The sequence below is a fragment of the Corythoichthys intestinalis genome, chromosome 16, assembly GCF_030265065.1.
Source record: "Corythoichthys intestinalis isolate RoL2023-P3 chromosome 16, ASM3026506v1, whole genome shotgun sequence".
Taxonomy (NCBI): Eukaryota; Metazoa; Chordata; class Actinopteri; order Syngnathiformes; family Syngnathidae; genus Corythoichthys; species Corythoichthys intestinalis.
In genome coordinates this window covers 9,155,038-9,175,725 of record NC_080410.1, presented here as the reverse complement: position 1 = coordinate 9,175,725, position 20,688 = coordinate 9,155,038, and the positions used below count along the sequence as shown (strand labels likewise).

Sequence of the window (20,688 nt, the reverse complement as noted above, 5' to 3'; positions counted from 1 at the left end):
TAGAAACATCCAGAGCCACCGTGCACAGGCGTGTGCTGGAAAATGGGCTACAGATGCCGCATTCCCCAGGTCAAGCCACTTTTGAACCTGAAACAGCAGCAGAAGCACCTGACCTGGGCTACAGAGAAGCAGCACTGGACTGTTGCTCAAATTTTGCATCTCATTCGGAAATCAAGGTGCCAGAGTTTGAAGGAAGACTGGGGAGAAGGAAATGCCAAAATGCCTGAAGTCCAGTGTCAAGTACCCACAGTCAGTGATGGTCTGGGGTACCATGTCAGCTGCTAGTGTTGGTCTGTTGCGTTTTATCAAGGGCAGGGTCAATGCAGCTAGCTATCAGGAGATTTTGGAGCACTTCATGCTTCCATCTACTGAAAAGCTTTATGGAGATGAAGATTTCATTTCACAGTGCCAAAACCACTGGTAAATGGTTTTCTGACCATCGCATTACTGTGCTCAATTTGCCTGCCTACTCTCCTGCTCTGAACCTCATAGCGAATCTGTGGGATATTGTGAAGAAAAAGTTGAGACACCAGATCCAACACTGTGGATGAGTTTAAGGCCGCTATCGAAGCATCCTGGGCCTCCATCACACCTCAGCAGCCCCACAGGCTGATTGCCTCCATGCCACGCCGCATTGAAGCAGTCATTTCCGCAAAAGGATTCCAGACCAAGTTTTGAGTGCATAGCTGATATAATTAATTGAAGGTTGACTTTTTTGTATTAAAAAACACTTTTTTGTATTGGTCGGATGAAATATGCTAATTTTTTGAAATAGGGATTTTTGGGTTTTCTTGACTTTTTTTTGTCAAAATTATCAATATTAAAACAATAAAAGGCTTGAACTACTTCAGTTGTGTGTAATGAATCTAAAATATATGAAATTATAATGTTTATCAGTACATTACAGAAAATAATGAACTTTATCACAATATGCTAATTTTTTGAGAAGGACTAGTACAAGGAGTCCTCGAGTTATGAATAAGTTTCGTTACAATGCTGGCGATGTAACCCGAATTTCCAAGCAGGCCGAATTCCACTGTCAAATTTTGAAATTTAAGGCAAGAAAACTTCATGTATACAGGTAGTCTCCGGGTTACGAACAAGTGCCGTTCCTAGGCTGGCGACATAACCAGAATTTCTGCGTAAATTGGAATTAACCCCTTAAATACTCCTAAATCTCAAAATAACTATCCAAAAAGTACAAAACTATTGTATTTTGTTTCATGATGGAGGACACACTGCATTCCGGTGGCAGTGTTGGGTCTGGCTGGACTGTCACCTTATGACTGAAGAGCAGACTCCCGTCTGACATGGATAAAGGACAGCTGCGCCCTGGTTTGACCCACATAGGGCCGTAAGTTTTTTCAGCTAATATATTTTTGTGTAAGCATAATTAAGTTTAGAGTTTCAGTTTGTGGAGTTGTGTGTCAGTGATTTGCTCTGAGAATTGTAAATAAATTAGCATTCATCGCATTTAAGATAGCAGACTTTTGATAGGCAAATTAGGCTAATTTAATCTACTAAATTTACATACTGATCAGACTAGATGGACGTTGAACACCAATTGTTTTGTGTCAAGTGTTTTATTTTTAAAATGAAAGTTGTTTTGAACATGAATGTACATATGTGTGTTACAGCTTTACAAATTGTCAAAAGTGAAGGAAGTCAAAAGCTCCAAAAACCACAATTGCCTTGTTTGCTGTCTGTCAAGCTGAACAACTTCACTTTTAGTGAGGACAGAATGCATCACATTAATAAAGTTAAAAAAAAAAAAAAAAGATACTGTGAGGTACAATAAGGTACTGTTTACGCGACAAAAAAATAAATAAATAAAAAAAAAAAAAAAAACAAAAAAAAAAGACTGGAGACAAAATAGCGGACGAGGCTCCGGCGTCAAAGTCAAAATCACATAAGTCGAGTACGTAGTAACCCGGGGACTACCTGTATTAAAAAAAAAAAAAAAAAAAAAAAAAAAAAAAAAAAAAAAAAGAGGCTGTACTTACCATTACTGCTAAGAGGTAGAGGGAGAAGGAAGGGAGGCTGTAAGAGCTCTGTGCACTGCTGCACATAATGCTTTTGGTGTAATATTACGAGAAAAAAGTCATAAAATCAGAAGATTCAAGTCGTTATATTACTGCAGCATCTACAAGGACAACTTTGTTAGGATTTTCAGTGGTCTATGTGTAACCGAAAACATGGAACACAACTACTTAGGCCGTAGCCGACGCAACCACGAAAAAAAACCCCTCACCATCTCTTCTACCCCTCCTTCTCTCACTCCAGTCAGCCATGTAGTGTGTTTAGGGACAGTCCAGAAAACACGACACTCACAAACAACATTCCAATCTTAACCATGCATGCAACCTGAAACGAGCGCTACGCACTTGCGAAACAGAGACGCTGATGCTGGGGAATAAATAGTGGACAGGCACTGGTGTCGTAAAACCGAAACATCATAGGTTGAGGACTTCGCAACCCGAGGACTCCCTGTACAATATCGAACCATTGCTGCTTTAGTGACGTTTCATAATTTTATATATACACTACAGTCATGTGAAAAAATTAGGACACCCCATTAAATATTCAGTTCTTTATTAAAAAATGTTCACATATCAATGTCTGATCTCGTTTTTCTTTATCACTGGTAAAGAAAGTGATTTAATTGCAGGTAAACAACAAAAATGAACATTGTTTTCCACATTAAACCAAATATATCAACAAAAATGCATATTCTGAGGAAAACGTTAGGACACCCTACAAACTAATAGCTAGTGTTACTCCTTTGTACCACCTTAACTTCAGTGAAACACTTTTTGTAGCCATTTACCAGTCTTTAACATCGGACTGAAGAAAGTTTTCCCCACTCCTCAACGCAGAATACTTTCAGCTGTGAGATGTTTGAGGGGTTTCTTGCATGTACAGCCCTTTTAAAGTCACCCCACAGCATCTCAATGGAATTAAGATCTTGGCTTTGACTCGACCATTCAAGGACTCTCCATTTCTTTTCAGCCAGTCCTTGGTGGATTTACTGGTATTTTATGGGTCATTGTCATGTTGGAGGGTCCAGTTTCGCTTCAGTTTTATTTTCACAGATGATCTCACTTGTTCCTCAAGTACCCGCTGATACATGATAGAATTCATGGTGGATTCTATGATGGTGAGCTGGCCAGGTCCTGCTGTAGCAAAGCAACCCTAACCCAAGACACTTCCACCTCCATGCTTCAAAGTTGGTATAAGGTTCTTTTCCTGGAATGCTGTATTGGGTTTATGCCAAACATGTCCTCTGTTCTGGTGTCAAAATAATTCAATTTTAGATTCATCTGTCCAAAGAACATTATTCCAGAAGTCCTGGTCTTTGTCTACATTCACTCAGTCTGGCCTTCATGCTCTTCTTGGAGAACATAGGTTTCCACCTTGCACACCTCCTATAAAGGTTAAACTTGTGAAGTCTGTTTCTGATTGTAAAGGCAAGCACTTTCACATCAACAGTAGCAAGAGCCCGCTGTAGGTCCCGTGATGACATTTTGGGGTTTTTGGAGACTTCTTTTAGCATCTTGCGGTGTACTCTAGGGGTGAACTTAACTTGTTTGGACAGCCAGACTTGGGCATGTTGGCAGTTGTTTTGAATGTCATCCACTTGTGGACTATTTTCTGGACAGTGGAATGGCTGATTTTATATTCTTTTGAGATCTTTTGAAATCCCTTACCAGACTCATAGGCATCTACAAATTTCTTTCTGAAGGCCTCAGACAGCTCCTTTGATGTCACCATGGTATTCTCTCTCACTTCAACAGTCAGTCACTGTTAAAAGTACAGTGGGGCAAATAAGTATTTAGTCAACCAATATTTGTGCAAGTTCTCCCACTTGAAAATATTAGAGAGGCCTGTAACTGTCAACATGGTTAAACCTCAACCATGAGAGACAGAATGTGGAAAAAAAACCTTAGAAAATCACATTGTTTGATTTTTAAAGAATTTATTTGCAAATCATGGTGGAAAATAAGTATTTGGTCAATACCAAAAGTTCATCTCAATACTTTGTTAGTATGTACCCTTTGTTGGCAATAACGGAGGCCAAACATTTTCTGTAACTCTTCACAAGCTTTTCACACACTGTTGCTGGTATTTTTGCCCATTTCTCCATGCAGATCTCCTCTAGAGTAGTGATGTTTTGGGGCTGCCGTTGGGCAACACGGACTTTCAACTCCCTCCGCTGATTTTCTATGGGGTTGAGACCTGGAGACTGGCTAAGCCACTCCAGGACCTTGAAATGCTTCTTACGAAGCCACTCCTTTGTTGCCCTGGCTGTGTGTTTGGGATCATTGTCATGCTAAAAGACCCAGCCACGTCTCATCTTCAATGCCCTTGCTGATGGAAAGAGATTTTCACTCAAAATCTCTCAATACATGGCCCCTTTCATTCTTTCCTTTCCATAGATCAGTCGTCCTGGTCCCTTTGCAGAAAAAACAGCCCCAAAGCATCATGTTTCCACCCCCATGCTTCGCAATGGGTATGGTGTAATTAGGTATTGTTTTTCCTCCAAACAAGAGAACCTGTGTTTCTACCAAAAAGTTGTATTTTGGTTTCATCTGACCATAACACATTCTCCCAGTCCTCTTCTGGATCATCCAAATGCTCTCTAGCGAAGCGCAGACGGGCCTGGACGTGTACTTTCTTCAGCAGGGGGACACCTCTGGCAGTGCAGGATTTGAGTTCCTGGCTGCGCATTGTGTTACTGATAGTAGCCTTTGTTACTGTGGTCCCAGCTCTCTGTAGGTCATTCACTAGGTTCCCCCATGTGGTTCTGGGATTTTTGCTCCCCGTTCCTGTTATCATTTTGACGCCACGGGGTGAGAAGGGAGTTGAAAGTCCGTGTTGCCCAACGACTGCCCCAAAACATCACTGCTCTAGAGGAGATCTGCATGGAGGAATGGGCCAAAATACCAGCAACAGTGTGTCAAAAGCTTGTGAAGAGTTACAGAAAACGTTTGGCCTCCGTTATTGCCAACAAAGGGTACATAACAAAGTATTGAGATGTACTTTTGGTATAGACCAAATACTTGTTTTCCACCATGATTTGCAAATAAATTCTTTAAAAATCAAACAATGTAATTTTCTGGGGTTTTTTTCCACACTGTCTCTCATAGTTGAGGTTTACCCATGTTGACAATTACAGGCCTCTCTAATTTTTTCAAGTGGGAGAACTTGCACAATTAGTGGTTGACTACTTACTTATACTTATTTGCCCCACTGTATTCTGCGTGGATGAGTGGGCAAACTTTCTTCAGACCAATGTCAAAGACTGGTAGATGGCTACAGGGGTAAAAGGGGGTACACTTGGTATTAGGGGTAGGGTGTCCTAACATTTTCCTCAGTTAGAATATGCCAATTTGTGAATATATTTTGTTTAATGAGTAAAACAATGTTATTTTTTGTGTACCTGCATTTAAATCACTTTATTTTCCAGAGATAAAGTAAAACAAGATCAGACATTGATAAGTGATAAATAAAGAACTGAATATTTAATGGGGTGTCCTATTTTTTTCACATGACTATATATATATATTATATTATATACCAGTTTTACCAACATTGGAAACATTTGCATTCCACACTTATGCTTCAATTGGTCTCCTGTTAAAATATACAGTAGCTTACAAAAGTTTTGCAACCCAGGATATGCCCAAACGTTTTATTCCATAGAAAATTAAACAATTAGCCCGTGCTGTGCCGAGTCCTGCCCTTGGCAAAGTTTCCTTTTCTTCATCCTCCAGGGTTGTTTGTCGGATTTATAAAAGGGTGGTGTTCAAGACGGATTTATGATGGATTTACGATTCATGATTCATGCTTTTCTTCTTCAAACTAGGGGTTTGGAATGACAGTAACGTAAGATACAGAATTAAATACTGAGTATTTGTATTAATTTCTTGCAAATAGATCTTCTGCCCAAAAGCATTTATTTAATCTAACAATAAACTTTTCTCATATGGAATTTGGAGAGTTGTCACAAGTAGTTCAATTCGTATTTTTATTTTGACTATATCCCTAATACATACATCCCTGTATGTATTATGAAGATGTTTTCTAAAAAAAATTAAGTACAATTTAGAACATATTTCTGGAAAAAGCCAGATACAGCACAAGTCTTCATTCACAGCAATTGGCATCCAATCCATTTTAAATGGAAGGGCTGGCAGCTGCCAGTGTCAGCTTTAGATCATGTTGTTTACAAGCTTAGTATGATCTGAATTTTTGCTGATTTACGCATTTAACACTAGTGTTAATATTATGAACAGCACTTTACGTTGCAGGTTCGTAAGTGCAGTGTACATTAAAGAATGTGTATTCATCAAAGGTGTTCCATTGTATGATTTAGTTTGTTCTTCACCTTGTAGAATCGCCGAAGTAAATGCAGACTTTCTTCTCTTGCTCCCTGTGTACATAAAAGGCACGAAATGTCAAACAAATGAAGTATAAAGCGCACGAGTACATCTGTTTCTTATTGTAAAAAAGAATTTACAATAGAGCAAGCTACATATAGAGTACAGAGTGAAAAGGAAAATCCACCTTACATTGTGTCCATTCAACTTAAAATGTCAGAAATAATATAAGAACTGAACAAACATGTAGTAATAGCATAGCAAAAAGGCACCCACTTTTAATCCATGCAATTCAGAAGTTTGACAGATGAGAATTATTTTTGTGTATGTATGCTGCTACGCTCTTCACACACTGACAGATGCAACGTGTTTTTCCACATTTATATTATTCAAGGTCACTGATGGTGTAGTGTGGTACATTGGCCTGACTTTGGCGCACGTGGCATCGGCTGGTTCAGTTCTGACTCAGTGTGTGTAAATTTGAGTGAATTTTATGGAGGAGTGTCCCGATCACATATTTTTGCACCCAGATCAGTCATTTGATTTTGAAGATCTGCCGATACCAAGTTTCGATCCGATACCTCGGCTATGTATTATGAAAACAAAAATGCATCCAAATATAATTTATTTCCATACTACAGAGATTATCACTTTTGTATGGTGCTATTTCAGCATTAGCTAAGTGATCCCTAATCACGCGATCAGAAATCAGGGCCGTCATTTTCAGAGGATTGGAAGTGGGTGAAAAAGATTAGCTTTTTAAAATTCATTTATTGATTTTAAGTTTTAAATTGTAAAGGATACAAAGCAAAAACATTCCAGATGTAAAAGTATGCTGCCAAAAGAAATAACATTTATGATTGATACAAAAGAAGCGGACGCAGCGGAAGCAGACTTAAACACAGTCAGAAGGCAAATGTTCCGGTAGCTCGTCAAGGTATAAAAAATGCTAAAATAGCAACATGCAAGACTGATACTAATAAACAGAAACCCAAACTCTTTTCATCCTTCTGCTGTGAATTGAATTGAGTCCATCACTAGTAGACGTTCACTTCATTTTATGTGGGAGGGTGGCTGCCATCCCTCCCACTTCAAACGTATTGGACGTCTATGGCTGTCAGTAGCAGCCAGTGTCGTTTTCGTCAACAATGACAATAACAAAGATATTATGTCTAAAAACAATTTTTTCATTAAAATGGCGTCACGATGACGCACTGAAATGTTGCGATGACGAGATGAAAATTTGCCATAGTTTCCATCATAAATTCAAAATATGTGATATTTTCTTATTGTATGTGTAGTTAGAACGCATTTATCAGTGTTTGGTCAAGTCACTCATGTGACGTGCTGCCCCTCCCTGTTTGCCCCACACACAGGCGTGTGCCCATGCCAGGCTCCTTTTGTGAAAAATGTGTCAGGTGCTGCTTGGTAAGTTTTGTTTTTTCGTATCTTGGCTATGCCATGTTGCTTTAGCCTTTAAAGGTCTTTGCTGAGTGATCATCACTAGCGGGGTGACTCAGTGTCTTATTAAACTCTTGGAAAACATTTTACATATAGTTCGTGGAGTCCAGGTGAGTTTAATTAATTGCAAATAATGTGCTGTATTCCTGCTGAGTGTGTATTATCATCATGAAAAAGGTGATGGATGTCCTTGTAGACTCAACAGTTATGTGCTCACCTGTCATGTTCATTCGAAATGGTTGGAATCAATTTATTTATTTGTTTATTCATGGACTAAAACTTTTGAAGTTTATAGAGGAAAACGTTTTGAGAATTGTCAAGTAAAACTAAAATAAATCTGCCTGAGTTTTCGTTGACTAAAACTAGATGAAGAAAAACACATTTTGAATGACTAAAATATGACTAAGACTAAAAGGTATTTTTGTCCAAAAGACTAAGCCTAAGACAAAAATTAAAATGTCTGCCAAAAACAACACTGGTGGCAGCCAACGCCAGGCAATGAGTTCATTTCGGAGCATTTCATGACATATCCTGTTGATTTTCGGTCACTTCCTTTTCTTTTTGGAGCATTTATGGGTCACTTCCTGTTGATTTTGGGGCATTTACACATCACTTCCAGTTTTGGGTTACTCAAAAGTGACTCAACAATGTCTTCAAATGAACAGGCAGTTAGTCACCTGAAAATGCCCTAAAATGAACAGGAAATGATCAGTAAATGCACACAACAGACTGGCTGTGAATGCTCTTGTTTCAATGCCATTGACAGCGCTGGACATCCAATCCATTCTGACTGGATTAGACGCCAGTGAGCCAGTGAGCTAACACTATTTTAATGGGAGATTTTGGTAGCAACCCTAGCATTAAAGGCATCTTCTGGAAATTTAATAGATACTGAAATTTTCCATTAAATTAAAGACAATTTAAAACCTTGATGATCCAGATTTTAAATCGAAGACATTTTAAGACTTTTTAAGGGACCCGCGGAAACCCTGTGGGGTGGGGGGGGGGGGGGGGTGGGGGGGTGTTGCTCTGTTTAAATCAAATACAATATATCATTCATCTACATTCAGTATTAATGACACATTTTTACATTCTTAGATCAAAGTCTAAATATGCGTTTACGTGTCACACTGAAACAGGAAACTGATGAGTCATACCTCCAGGCAGGCCAGATGAACATCTTTGATTATAGACGGACTTCCAGACAACACGGACTGCTTCAGTAAAAGGCAGCTGAGCTCCAGGGTCGCCAATCGCACTCGACCATCTAAAGACAGAACAAACTCATAATGATCCATCAGCCTTGCAAAACCACGGCAAAGCACGTTACCTGGTTGTGCCGCTTGGCTCATTACTCGTATTAACCTCTCTGCAAGTACCAAACTGTAGGAACTTCTTTCTTGGTCAGGGACTGGCAGCTGGAGTCGCTCCAGAAGGTCACGGTTTATACCTTGGGAAAAGAAGCGGTAAGATAAAAACAAGTTAGATATAGAAAAGATATTAGACACAAGTCTCCTTCAACTAAATTCTGTACCGCAATTTTCAGACTACAAACCGATACAGTGATCACTCGCTATATCGCGCTTCAGGCCTCAGTCTATCGCGGATTTTTTTTTAAATTAAAAAATACGGTACAGTATTTTATTTGGAAATGTTAAGATTTATGCATGTTTACATGTACAAATCCTTTTTTCTTTTCTTTTAATATACTCTATGTCATTCATATCATAATTATTACATTAGTAGTGTTACAAAAACATTTATTAAAAGTTTTTTTTTTTTTTTTTTAAACATGTCTTATATGTCTCTTTCCAATGCTGTTAAATCTGAATAAATACATTCAACACACCCATCACGAAGGACAGTTCTTTTATGTTTTGCTTTTCATCTGAGCAAGCTTCATGAATTGAGACTGCTCTAGTTAGAACAGTTCAAAAGCGTATGGGGGGGGTGTTACTGTACTTCTTTTTCCCTCACTTTGATCCCTGCGGCTTAAAGCCCTGTGCGGTTGACATATGAACTCTTTTGTTGTAAAAGCTACAGGGTGCGGCTCATAATCAAGTGCGCATCATAGTCCAAAAACTTACAATAATCACTTTATCAAGTTACATTAAGCCTTATATTCACTCAAAATCCTAAGACTTTTTGGAGATTGCTATGTTGCAACCTTTGAATATTTTAGGGAAGGCCAACATGCTACAGTGCGCAATGCAACACTGGGGTTAAAGGTGATAAACTGACAGAGAGGAGATATTTCTAGTTATTCGTTAAAGTATAACTATTAATCCAATAAATAAAATATAGCTGGTAGTAACTATTGGTGTGACAACATATCGATATGGTGATATATTGCGATACTTTGCATCCCAATAGGTTATCAATATGGTCCTGCCATGAATTGATATACAGTAGTACCTCTACTTACGAAATGAATTGGTTCTGGAGGTAGTAGTTTCATAACCTGAAAATTCTGCGTTTTCGATGTAAATGCCCTGATCTGTTCCAATCCCCCAAAATTCAGACAAATATTTTCTAAGGCATAAAAATGCGTCAAAACATATAGCAAAAATACAGTACAGGCCAAAGGTTTGTACACACCTCATTCAATGCAACACAAATGAAGCTCCTAACCCCATTAAACAACCAATACATTCCACTAAACATATCTGTGAAGTTTAAAACCATTTTAGGTGAAGCTTGTCACGAGAATGGCAAGAGTTTGCAAAAAAGAAATCAGAGCAAGGGGTGGCTACTTTAAATATACTAGAAAATTATACGTTTTTAGTTTTTTCCCCTTATTTTGCTAAGTACATAATTCCACATGTATTCATTCATAGTTTTATAACCTTCAGTGAGAATTTACAGTGTAAATAGTCATGAAAACAAAGAATACGCATGAATGAGAAGGTGTGGCAAAACTTTTGGCCTGTACTGTACATTATACAATTACATTATAGCACAATAAACATAACAATAAAGTAAAGAATCAAAGTTATTCCACTCATGTAAAGCTGTCGGAACATGAGGGGCGGATGAAGAGGACGCTGGGATACACACATACAAAACAGGGACTCATTTTCAGCTGGGGAATTTCATGCCTTAGACCAGGCCACTTATTTTATTTATAAGGATAAGGATGTCCCAATCGCATGTTTTTTCACCCGTGTCCGAGTGACCCGATTTTAAAAATCTACCAATTAAGAGTCCCGATCCGATACCGAAAAAAAAAAAAAAATTGAACAAAAGTTCCAAACTTCTTACAGTACTTCCTCTTCCTCTTTCTGGTCGTGTTGCAGAGGATAAAACGTGTATATTTTTGTTTCTTTTGGAAATGCCATTGTATTTCTGGATTATTTTGTTACTTTTTAGCTCTTAAAAAATACCAAAATATATAAGTGTAATGTCCAAAACAGTGCGTTTCCTTATGCACTACAGCTAGCTAACATTGAATGTCCTCCAATAAAACACAAGGCTTGGTCTTTTCTTGTTTTTATATGAAGTAATTTGTTTAAGTTTGTAAGACTTTAACAAAGAAACATGCATGAATTCAAAACAACTGCACAATACACACCAGTATACAAATACCATGTAGACGCCACAAGCTACAAGACTAGAAGGTGAGCTTCCATACAGCAGGACCTATTAACAAATTTCGTTCATATAACTTTTTTTCCCTCATACACACGGATAAATGTAAAATACTTACAGTTACAGACATTTAGTTTCCAAGGCAGAAACGTGACAGAACTCCCCAACTCTCTTCTCCCCCCCCCCCCCTTTTTTTTTTTTTTACAAAGCATTCTGATCAATTCAAGTCAATTTTATGGCAATTTAAAGACGCTACGTAATTGATGATATTAATTCTAATATTCACTCACTGAACATGGCAATCCTACCTGCCTGCTCTGCACTGGTGAGGTGCTACACATCAAAGTTACACAGTTATGTGTTGTTGTCGTATCACACAGTGTAAATTGCATTCTTACAGCTTTGTTGTAATCCTCTGTCGTTTGAGGCCGCGAGCTCGTTGCATCAAAAACATTGCTATTTTTGCATACTTTTCAGCTTCTTTTAGGGGGTCTTTTCTCTTTGCAATTATTAATTTTTTGGCTCAACCTTTGCGCTTTTATCTAAAATGTGTAAAACCTGGACCAGCCCTCCTGGCTGGTCGGCCCACCGGGATATGTCCCGATCCTCCTGATTAGCCACTTCAGGCCTGCATACACATACAGCAAAGCTCCCTCTTAGCCAATTGGATGCTAGAAATGATAGGCAATAGCCAATTTCGGAGCAACTATACGTATGTTACGTTCAGTCAACTCTGGGAGCTGCGAATGCCAGTCACACTGTATTTTTTTTTCCCTTTCGTATCCTGAAATTTCTATCGTAGCAAGAGGTAATATTTTCCCGTTGAGGCTCGTCTTAACCTGAAGATTCCGTATGTAGAGACGTTCGTAAGTAAAGTTACCGCTGTATTATATTAAAAAGATGTCCCTGTTTAATAAAGGAACCAACAGGTTATGACCAAACTTTCCAACAGACTAAAAACTTCCACTGGAATAGTGTCTATTAACTCATTGGCCGCTATTGACGGTGATAGACATCCAATAGATTTTGACTGGAAAGGGGCGAATGATCATTCATTCATTTGCTCCTCAAAATGATTTGGACGTCCAGCGCCATCAATGGCAGTCAAACATTAGCATTCAAAGCTAGTCCTTCAAGTGTAAATTAATTGGACATCTAGGACCGCCAATGACAGGTAATGAGTTGAGAAATACACTAATTTGTTTACAGGAATGTTGCAATATTATACAGTAGTGTTGCTTTATTTATTTAAAGAAATGTACTGAAATATTCTCCTAGTCTGTGAGGAAGACAAAAGTTTTTAAAAGATTGTCTGTAACAGTGCAATTTTTTTTTCAATTCCATTTAGAAAAAGCTAGTAGTGGTATTGTAGAATATTGTAGATTTTCCTGACTCATGTATTGATAATTGTCATATTGCCATATTGTGAGAGACCGCAATTTTCGCACGATAAGACAGACCTGATTATAAGCCGCCACCCACCAAATGCGACACGAAAACGGCATTTCTTCATAGATAAGCCGCACTGGACTATAAGCTGCAGCTGTCCTCTGCTGGGCATTCTAGTGTTAACCAGTAATGCTTTATTTGACAGCTGCATCATATGACTGTCAAAAGACCAAATGAACCACCATTTAGCTTTGAACCAATTGGCAGCAAAGCTTTATTGCTTCAAGAAGCTTAATTTGGCCATCACTGCTCCTTTGGAGGAGACAGTCAACCTCTGCTGCCACCTTCCTTCCCACAGACTTCCCACTGAGGTGCCTTGATACAACACTATGGGAACAGCCTATTAATTCGCTCAGAAATTTCTTTCTGTGTCTTAGCCTCTTACTTGAGGGTGTCAATGATGGCCTTCTGGACAGCAGTCAGGTCGGCAGTCTTGCCCATTATTGCGGTTTTGAGTAATAAACCAGGCTGGGAGTTTTTAAAAGCCTCAGGAATCTTTCGCAGGGGTTTTGAGTTAATTCGTTGATTCAGATGACTAGGTTAGTTGCTTCTTTAGAGTACCTTTTCATGATATGCTAATTTTTTTAGCTAGAGATTTTTGGTTTTCCTTGACTTTTTTGCCAAAATCATCAATATTAAAACAATAAAAGGCTTGACCTACTTCAGTTGTGTGAAATGAATCTAAAATATATCAAAGTCATCAGTACATTACAGAAAATAATGAACTTTATCACAATATGCAAATTTTTGAGAAGGACCTGTATTTGACAGAGGCCCCATAAGACTGTCATTACACAATCATAACTATGACATGACATTGAGTGTTATCCGGCAAATTATCTCAGTTTTGAATGACTGTTAAACATCGAAACTGGACGTAAATGGAGTTTTGCCGGATGACATTTAATGACATCTGTCATAAGCATTCAGTAATGCCCATTTTGCCCAGTTTTATGACAGTCTTATTCCGCCCCCTGTCAAATTAAGTGTAAATAACCAAATACCATAAAAGGCAATTGATGAAACAACTACAACAGTAACTAAAATAAATAATTAGCACAGAACATGAATTTTGATTGTTATTTACATCTGTAGCGCTGCAATGCCTGCTAGGAGGCACGTGTTGCCAATTAACCCAAATAAATCAACAAATAAACCACAGGATTCAAAATGAAGGAAACAAGTAGCAGCTTATAGTCCAAAAATTACGGTAATCGTTACGTGAGCTTCTTATCAAAAATTAAATTGTATCAGGAGGTATTCAGTTCTCCTTAATAGTAACTAGTAATAATAATCCTCTATCTTTTTTCACTTTTTTTACCACCACTCTTTTTTGAACAACTGCTGCAAGATGTGACGACAAAAATTTAAGATATAGTCTACTTTAACATTCAGACTGTTACGGCAGTCAATGCTAATAAATATTGACATTTCATTGGGAAAAAACCCTGATGTGTGTTGTTTCCTTATAATATTGTTCACTTGATCTGTACCAAATACGTTAGATATTATAATTAGTTTTTAAATTAATTCCCATGCTGCATCAGTGCATAACATGGTTTTACCAAATATTTAAGTTCGAGTGCCTAAAATACAGCAAATGAAGAAAAAGAACAACCTTTACTGTGTGAAACTGCATAGAGCAGGCAAAGGACAAACAGTGCATGGTAGTCGTCATTGGTGCAGTCCAGGGCACTGTACACCATTTCTAAGAAAGGCCTGTGGAACAAGATCAAATAAAATCACATACGTGTGCACTTATGAATCAAATCACACGTATGCATTTATGAACATGCACCTGCTTCTCTGTGTGTGCGTGCGGGTAGCTGCTGCGCTCTTCTCTTCATCTGTTATGTTCTGCTCAGTCAGTTCTGACACCTTACATGTCTCCATCACCACCATCTCTATTTCTGTAGTGAAAAAAAAACAAAACTTCATTGATTAACGATATGCACAGTGAAGTTCTGCACTACTTGTTAAATCAAAAAGACATTAACACAGTCTGAAGCCATTTTTCACTTGATTGATGTTTGCTTCATTCGCCACCTTTAACTCAGCAATTTTTTTTTTTTTTTTTCCTACAATAGATTTTTTTTTTTTTTTTTTTAAAGTTTGCCTTGCAGTTTGAGCTATTGTACCAACAACAGTGTTGCACCAATATCAGTGTTTGGCTTCTGATAGCAATACTATCTATACTGTACCGATACGTTTTTTGGAAAACTTTTTTTTTTTACTTTTAATCCTAAATTACTGCATACTCACTTGACTGTAAAGTAGTTGTTATCATTGCATGGTCAAACACTTAAATTCATAGTGTGCCCCTGATGGCGCTGGACTTCCAATCCAATTGAAGTAGGGTGGCAGTTCATCCGCTGCCACCACTCTACTTTAAATGGATTGGATGTCTACTAGTGATAAACCCATTAAAATACACAACAGAATTAGATGCCTATCTTCATCTTGAAAAGGCCGACAAGTGTTTTTTTTTTTTTTTTTTTTTTTTTTAAAGGTGGTGTGCATAGCTGAAAGGCATCGTAGCCAGGGTGACCAGCGGTTAGAAACTAGATCTTGAAAAGTTCATATTGCACAGCATCGTCATGTTATTTCTCTGTCCTCCCCAATACTAATGACATCATTTCAGTGTCGTATCAGTGCAACACTAATCCACAACATGAAATATTAAGAAAATAAGAGATGCCTGTTCATAATCTTTTTCATGCAGGTCAGTGTATTCTCAGGGCATTGACGCAATCACTTTTGAACTGTTCTAACTCGAGCAGTCTCAATTCATGGAGCCTGCTCACATAAAAGGCAAAACATAAGAGTAAAAGAACAGTCCTTTGTGATTGATTCAATGCTTTGAGTGTAGATATTTGAAGAAAAAAAAGAGGCCATGTATTCAGGAACAAGTTTTTCAAAACATTTGTAAAAAGGATCAATGTAATGAATGAACAGGGAATGAATAGTGGAACCTCATTGTTGAAGTATTCATCAGCTTTGATGGAGAATAAAATACACTCTCAAATTTAGGCAGGGGTGAAAGTGGGCCAGAATGGTCCATTGAAAATATTAGGGCAACTGTCAAAAAAAAAAACTGCCATGTTGCCACACCGCATCTCCAAGAAAAAAAAACAATCTATTGACATCAGATTTACATACACAAGTATTAACAACAAGTCTAATAAAGTGCTTGTGTGCTAGCGTCATCAGTTTCCACCAATATTTATTATTTGTTCCACTCGTGTGTATGTATCGGAGTCCACGACTCCAGTTGTCCGTTCAACTGGCTGACATACTGACATGTGGTCAGCATGGATAGTTAGCTCTGAAAGCATTATGTAGTCCTTAAACATAGTATAATAACAATTTTAAACATTTTTTGAAAATTAATTTGTAAATATGTTCTCCAATTTGTATCATAAATGATACATTAAGCATTACATGCAGTTCCAAGTTAGATTTAACACAAAAGGTTTTAAACAAATGTATTTAGTGCAATGAGGTCCAAAAATGCTTGTTTCAAATGTGATACATTTGGCAATTTGGTTAATTTGCACTTTGGACTTATTTTTGTTCATTTACCGATGTTAAGCAACTTATTTGTTTCTGTATAATTTTTTTTTTTTTTTTAAATGCGTTATCTTCAAAATATATTCCATTTGACTGTGCATAATGCAAGTCATTTATATGTTACAGTATATAGAAATAAAAAAAAAAAATGGCTCTGTAGTGACCTTTAACTTAAAGTTATTATTAACCAGTTTTGTTTTTGGCAGCTCTTTAAATTATCGTCTTCGTCAGTCTTTGGACAAAATACTCATAAGCCTTAGTCATATTTAGTTTAGTTAATTTCTAAATGTGTTAGTCTTTGGCTATTTTTTGTCGACAAATACTCAAAAAGTTTTCATGTAGTTTTAGTTGACGAATACTTCAGATATTTTCGTCGATCAAAATTCAAAGGTTTTAGTCCAAAAATAAATTTGAGAAATAAAGGTTTGCAACAATTTCGAATGGACATTGACAGTTGAGCACATATTGTAGCATCTAGAAGGACAATACTATCTTCGTGAGGGTTTTCCAATGATTTTATCTGAATGAGTTGACTACCAGTCACCTGTGACGGTCAGGATTGGGGCGCATGATGTGTCACATGAGTGACACGACCCAAACACTGAGTAACTACATATACAATAAGAAAACACACATTGCGAACATATGACGGAAACTATGCCGCATCTTCTATGTTCACCGTCTATGTTTTAGTCTCCCAAGACACGCTTTCAGCTCGTTATCGTCTCCTCATTGTCATGAAAAAATTGTTCATCGACAAAATATTTTCGTTATGGTCATCGTTGACGAAAACTTTTTGATGCCTATTGTCGTGAATTAGTGACATTCTAGGTCAAAGCAGCTCAACAATTTTTTTACCATATTATTTATTATTCATCTTGTATTGCCACCATTGACTGCCATTGACGGCCATAGACGTCCAATCCATTTTGACTGGAATGGCTGGTAGGCATCGCTTGATATTTCTTCACTACAGCTTGCCCACAAAACTTAATTTTCCCAATGGATTGTGCTTAATCTGAAGAAGTTCCACTATACAGGTATTTGACTGAAAACACAAACATGCACACAGAGCTAGAGTAAGAGACAGGCGGACAGGTGAGGAGCACAGGATGGATAATGTCATTGTGAAATGGCCACTTGAGTTCTAATGTGAAGTGGATGTACATTGTAATCAGTGGTCACCATGGAAAGATTAAAATGCACTGCACAGGGGAGGCAGGAAGGCTTCATCTCAAAACTCTGCAAAGAGAAAGTATTATAATGTAATGTATTTTTGGTCTCCAGTTAAGTGTTTTGACTTGTATGGACATGCATTAATGGTCACCTCTCACTGAAAAGCTTGGGACCAAAAAATCCTAGGAGGAGACCATGCTGATATTTGAGTTTTTTTCTCTTTTTTGTTTGGAGACGAGGACTGCTGCACAGGTTGCTTTCAGATAGAAGGGGTGTATCATGGCAGATTACAGACAAATGGGGTTGTAAATATAAGAATCCTGCACTGCTGTATCCATCAAGTCTCATACTCACCTTCCGCCGTTTCCCCACTCGCTCTGCTTCCCTTAGAACTCCCACCTGCTCCAACAACCTCTGTACCTTTTCCCTTCTCCCTCTCTCGGCCGCTATCTTCCCAGCCCTCATCTGCCTCTTCCCGGCTTCCGCTTCCTCCTCCCCTTGAACCCCCGTCATCATCCTCTTCGCCCAGGTTCTTGTAGTTTGGCCTCTTTTGGGTTCTCTTGCGGCCACGGTGACGGGATAGCTCAAGGGAGCGCTCCAAAGACTCAGGAGGCTTGGTGAAGCGACGCACCCCTCCCGAACTAGCCTGGCAGGGTAAAAAAAAATTAAATTGATATTATAGACGCATTAAATGTGAATCTGAAATTGGGAATCCATTCTTAGCACTTAAGATTTACAAGAGTTACCTAAGTTACCAAGAAGAACACAGTGAAACAAGACCACAGCCATTACATATTCAGAGACAGACACTTATTTTTTTTAAGGTAAACTTGCACTGATGAGTCAGGTTGATTGTAGTCAGTTAATGATTTCTTACTACATCACTGATGATGTACGCACATCAATATAAGACCTAACCACGGAGGCACACTCGCAGAGGAAACAGCTGGTGTCTAAGATAAGAATTCTGCAAGCGGTTGAGAAAAGCGTCTTACTGTAAAACTGAGCAATGATGCCAATAACCACACGCGTTAAAAGTTTTTTTTTTTGTTAGATCAGTACTCATCACTGAAAAATGCACTGATCAAGTATGACCGCATTATCAACCAAAGCCAATCTCACGCAAAAAAAAGTGCCGTTGCAAACCCCACCAATTTCTGGCAAAAAAAATTGACATATCATTTTAAAACGGGGTCACTTTGAAAACAAATCTAAACCAGAGCATTCGCACTCAGTCCTTCCAATTTTCGGGGCATTTACAGGTCACTTTCTTTTGATTTTAGGGCATTTACAAGTCACTTCCTGTTGAGTTTGGGTCACTGCCTATTCGTTTGTGGAGATTCCCGGGCCACTTCCTGTAACCCAAAATCAATAGTAAGTGACCCAGACCTACCCCAAAATCAACAGGAAGTGACTGAAAACCAACAGCAATGAGCTGAAATGCCCCAAAATTAAATGCATTGGTTGCCGTTGACCGCCATAGACGTCCAATCCATTTTCTTTTTTAAATTAATTGGACGTCTACTAGTGATAAACTTCATTCAATTCATAGCAGAAGGATGAAAATAGCTTGTTATCTGTTTATTACTTGTATGGTAAAATATTGTGGAATGATATCCTGACCAATGTAACGAAAATTGTTGTATCACCACATCGTGGGACCATCGTTATCGTGAGCCCCGTATCGCAAATCGTATCATATCAAGAGGTACCTAGAGATTCCCACTCCTAATATAAATAGTAGGGTTGTTCCGATCATGTTTTTTTGCTCCCGATCCGATCCCGATCGTTTTAGTTTGAGTATCTGCCGATCCCGATATTTCCCGATCCGATTGCTTTTTTTGTGTGCTCCCGATTCAATTCCAATCATTCCCGATAATTTTTCCCGATCATATACATTTTGGCAATGCATTAAGAAAAAAATGAATAAAACTTGGACGAATATATACATTCAACATACAGTACATAAGTACTGTATTTGTTTATTATGACAATAAATCCCCAAGATGGCATTTACATTATTAACATTCTTTCTGTGAGAGGGATCCACGGATAGAAAGACTTGTAATTATTCAAGGATGAATGTGACTTTGTATATTGTGACTAAATATTGCCATCTAGTGTATTTGTTGAGCTTTCAGTAAATGATACTGTAGCCATTTAACCTCTGCCCAAATGCATGATGGGAAGTGCAACCATGACTGTGCGCAGTGGTACCAATTGATATATCTTCTCTGCGTTGGGAAATAACATAGGGTGTTAAGAAAAAAATCAATTACTACCTTTCTTCCCCACATTACTTCACACGATATTTCTAATTGTAGGTAGAGAGATTGTAAGGCTTTAGCCAATTAAAAAAAGGCTCCAAAGGCTGCCAAAATTCACTCTACTCATTTTATGCTGCCTTTTAGCTCTATATATATATATATATATATATATATATAGGTAAAACGGCGCCATTACAGATTAAACGCCACAATGCGTAAGTGAGTCGTGCAGTGCATACGTTAATTGCATTAAATATTTTAACGTGATAAATTTAAAAAAAAATTTAATTACCGCCGTCAACGGGAAAAATTTGATAACCCTACCTTAAGCCTAGACTAAAGACTCTGGATGAGTGTAACATATTATGTCTGTAACGTTAAATACAATTAGAAAAACGATTTAATTTAAAAAAAAAAAAAAAATATATATATATATATATATATATATATATATATATATATATATATATATATATATATATATATTAAAAAAAGGCATGTCCGATATTTTTATGCCGATTCTGATACTTTGAAAATGACGTGATCGGACCCGATCGATCGGCATCGACATCTATAATAAATAGGTAATCAATATGCTCCCACCAAAAATCGATTTATCGTTATAAGATGTCCTTGGTTGCTACCAAACCTTTCCACTGGAATAGTGTGTAGGTTAACTAATTACACTAGATGACCAATTCATTTTGACTGGGAGGGGATGAATCGCTGTCAGTGGCACAACATTATTAAGGACACTTTCCACACAGGGTATCACCTCTATGACCTGTTACCTGTGG

General features: G+C 37.9%; 1 protein-coding gene across 3 annotated transcripts in view; it reads right to left on the bottom strand.

Annotated features, from left to right (window-relative positions):
* The window catches only part of clec16a (C-type lectin domain containing 16A), an 82,759-nt gene that overhangs the window by 32,015 nt on the left and 30,056 nt on the right, over positions 1–20,688 (bottom strand). For 2 of the 3 annotated variants that reach the window (XM_057861183.1, XM_057861184.1), the window contains 6 exons: positions 17,979–18,270; positions 14,677–14,788; positions 14,497–14,597; positions 9,172–9,291; positions 8,999–9,108; positions 6,389–6,433 (listed from right to left, as the gene is read on the bottom strand). In XM_057861183.1, the coding sequence (XP_057717166.1) occupies positions 6,389–6,433; positions 8,999–9,108; positions 9,172–9,291; positions 14,497–14,597; positions 14,677–14,788; positions 17,979–18,270 (780 nt within the window). The remainder of the gene's footprint in view (positions 1–6,388; positions 6,434–8,998; positions 9,109–9,171; positions 9,292–14,496; positions 14,598–14,676; positions 14,789–17,978; positions 18,271–20,688) is intronic. The other variant, XM_057861186.1, reaches the window with a different exon arrangement.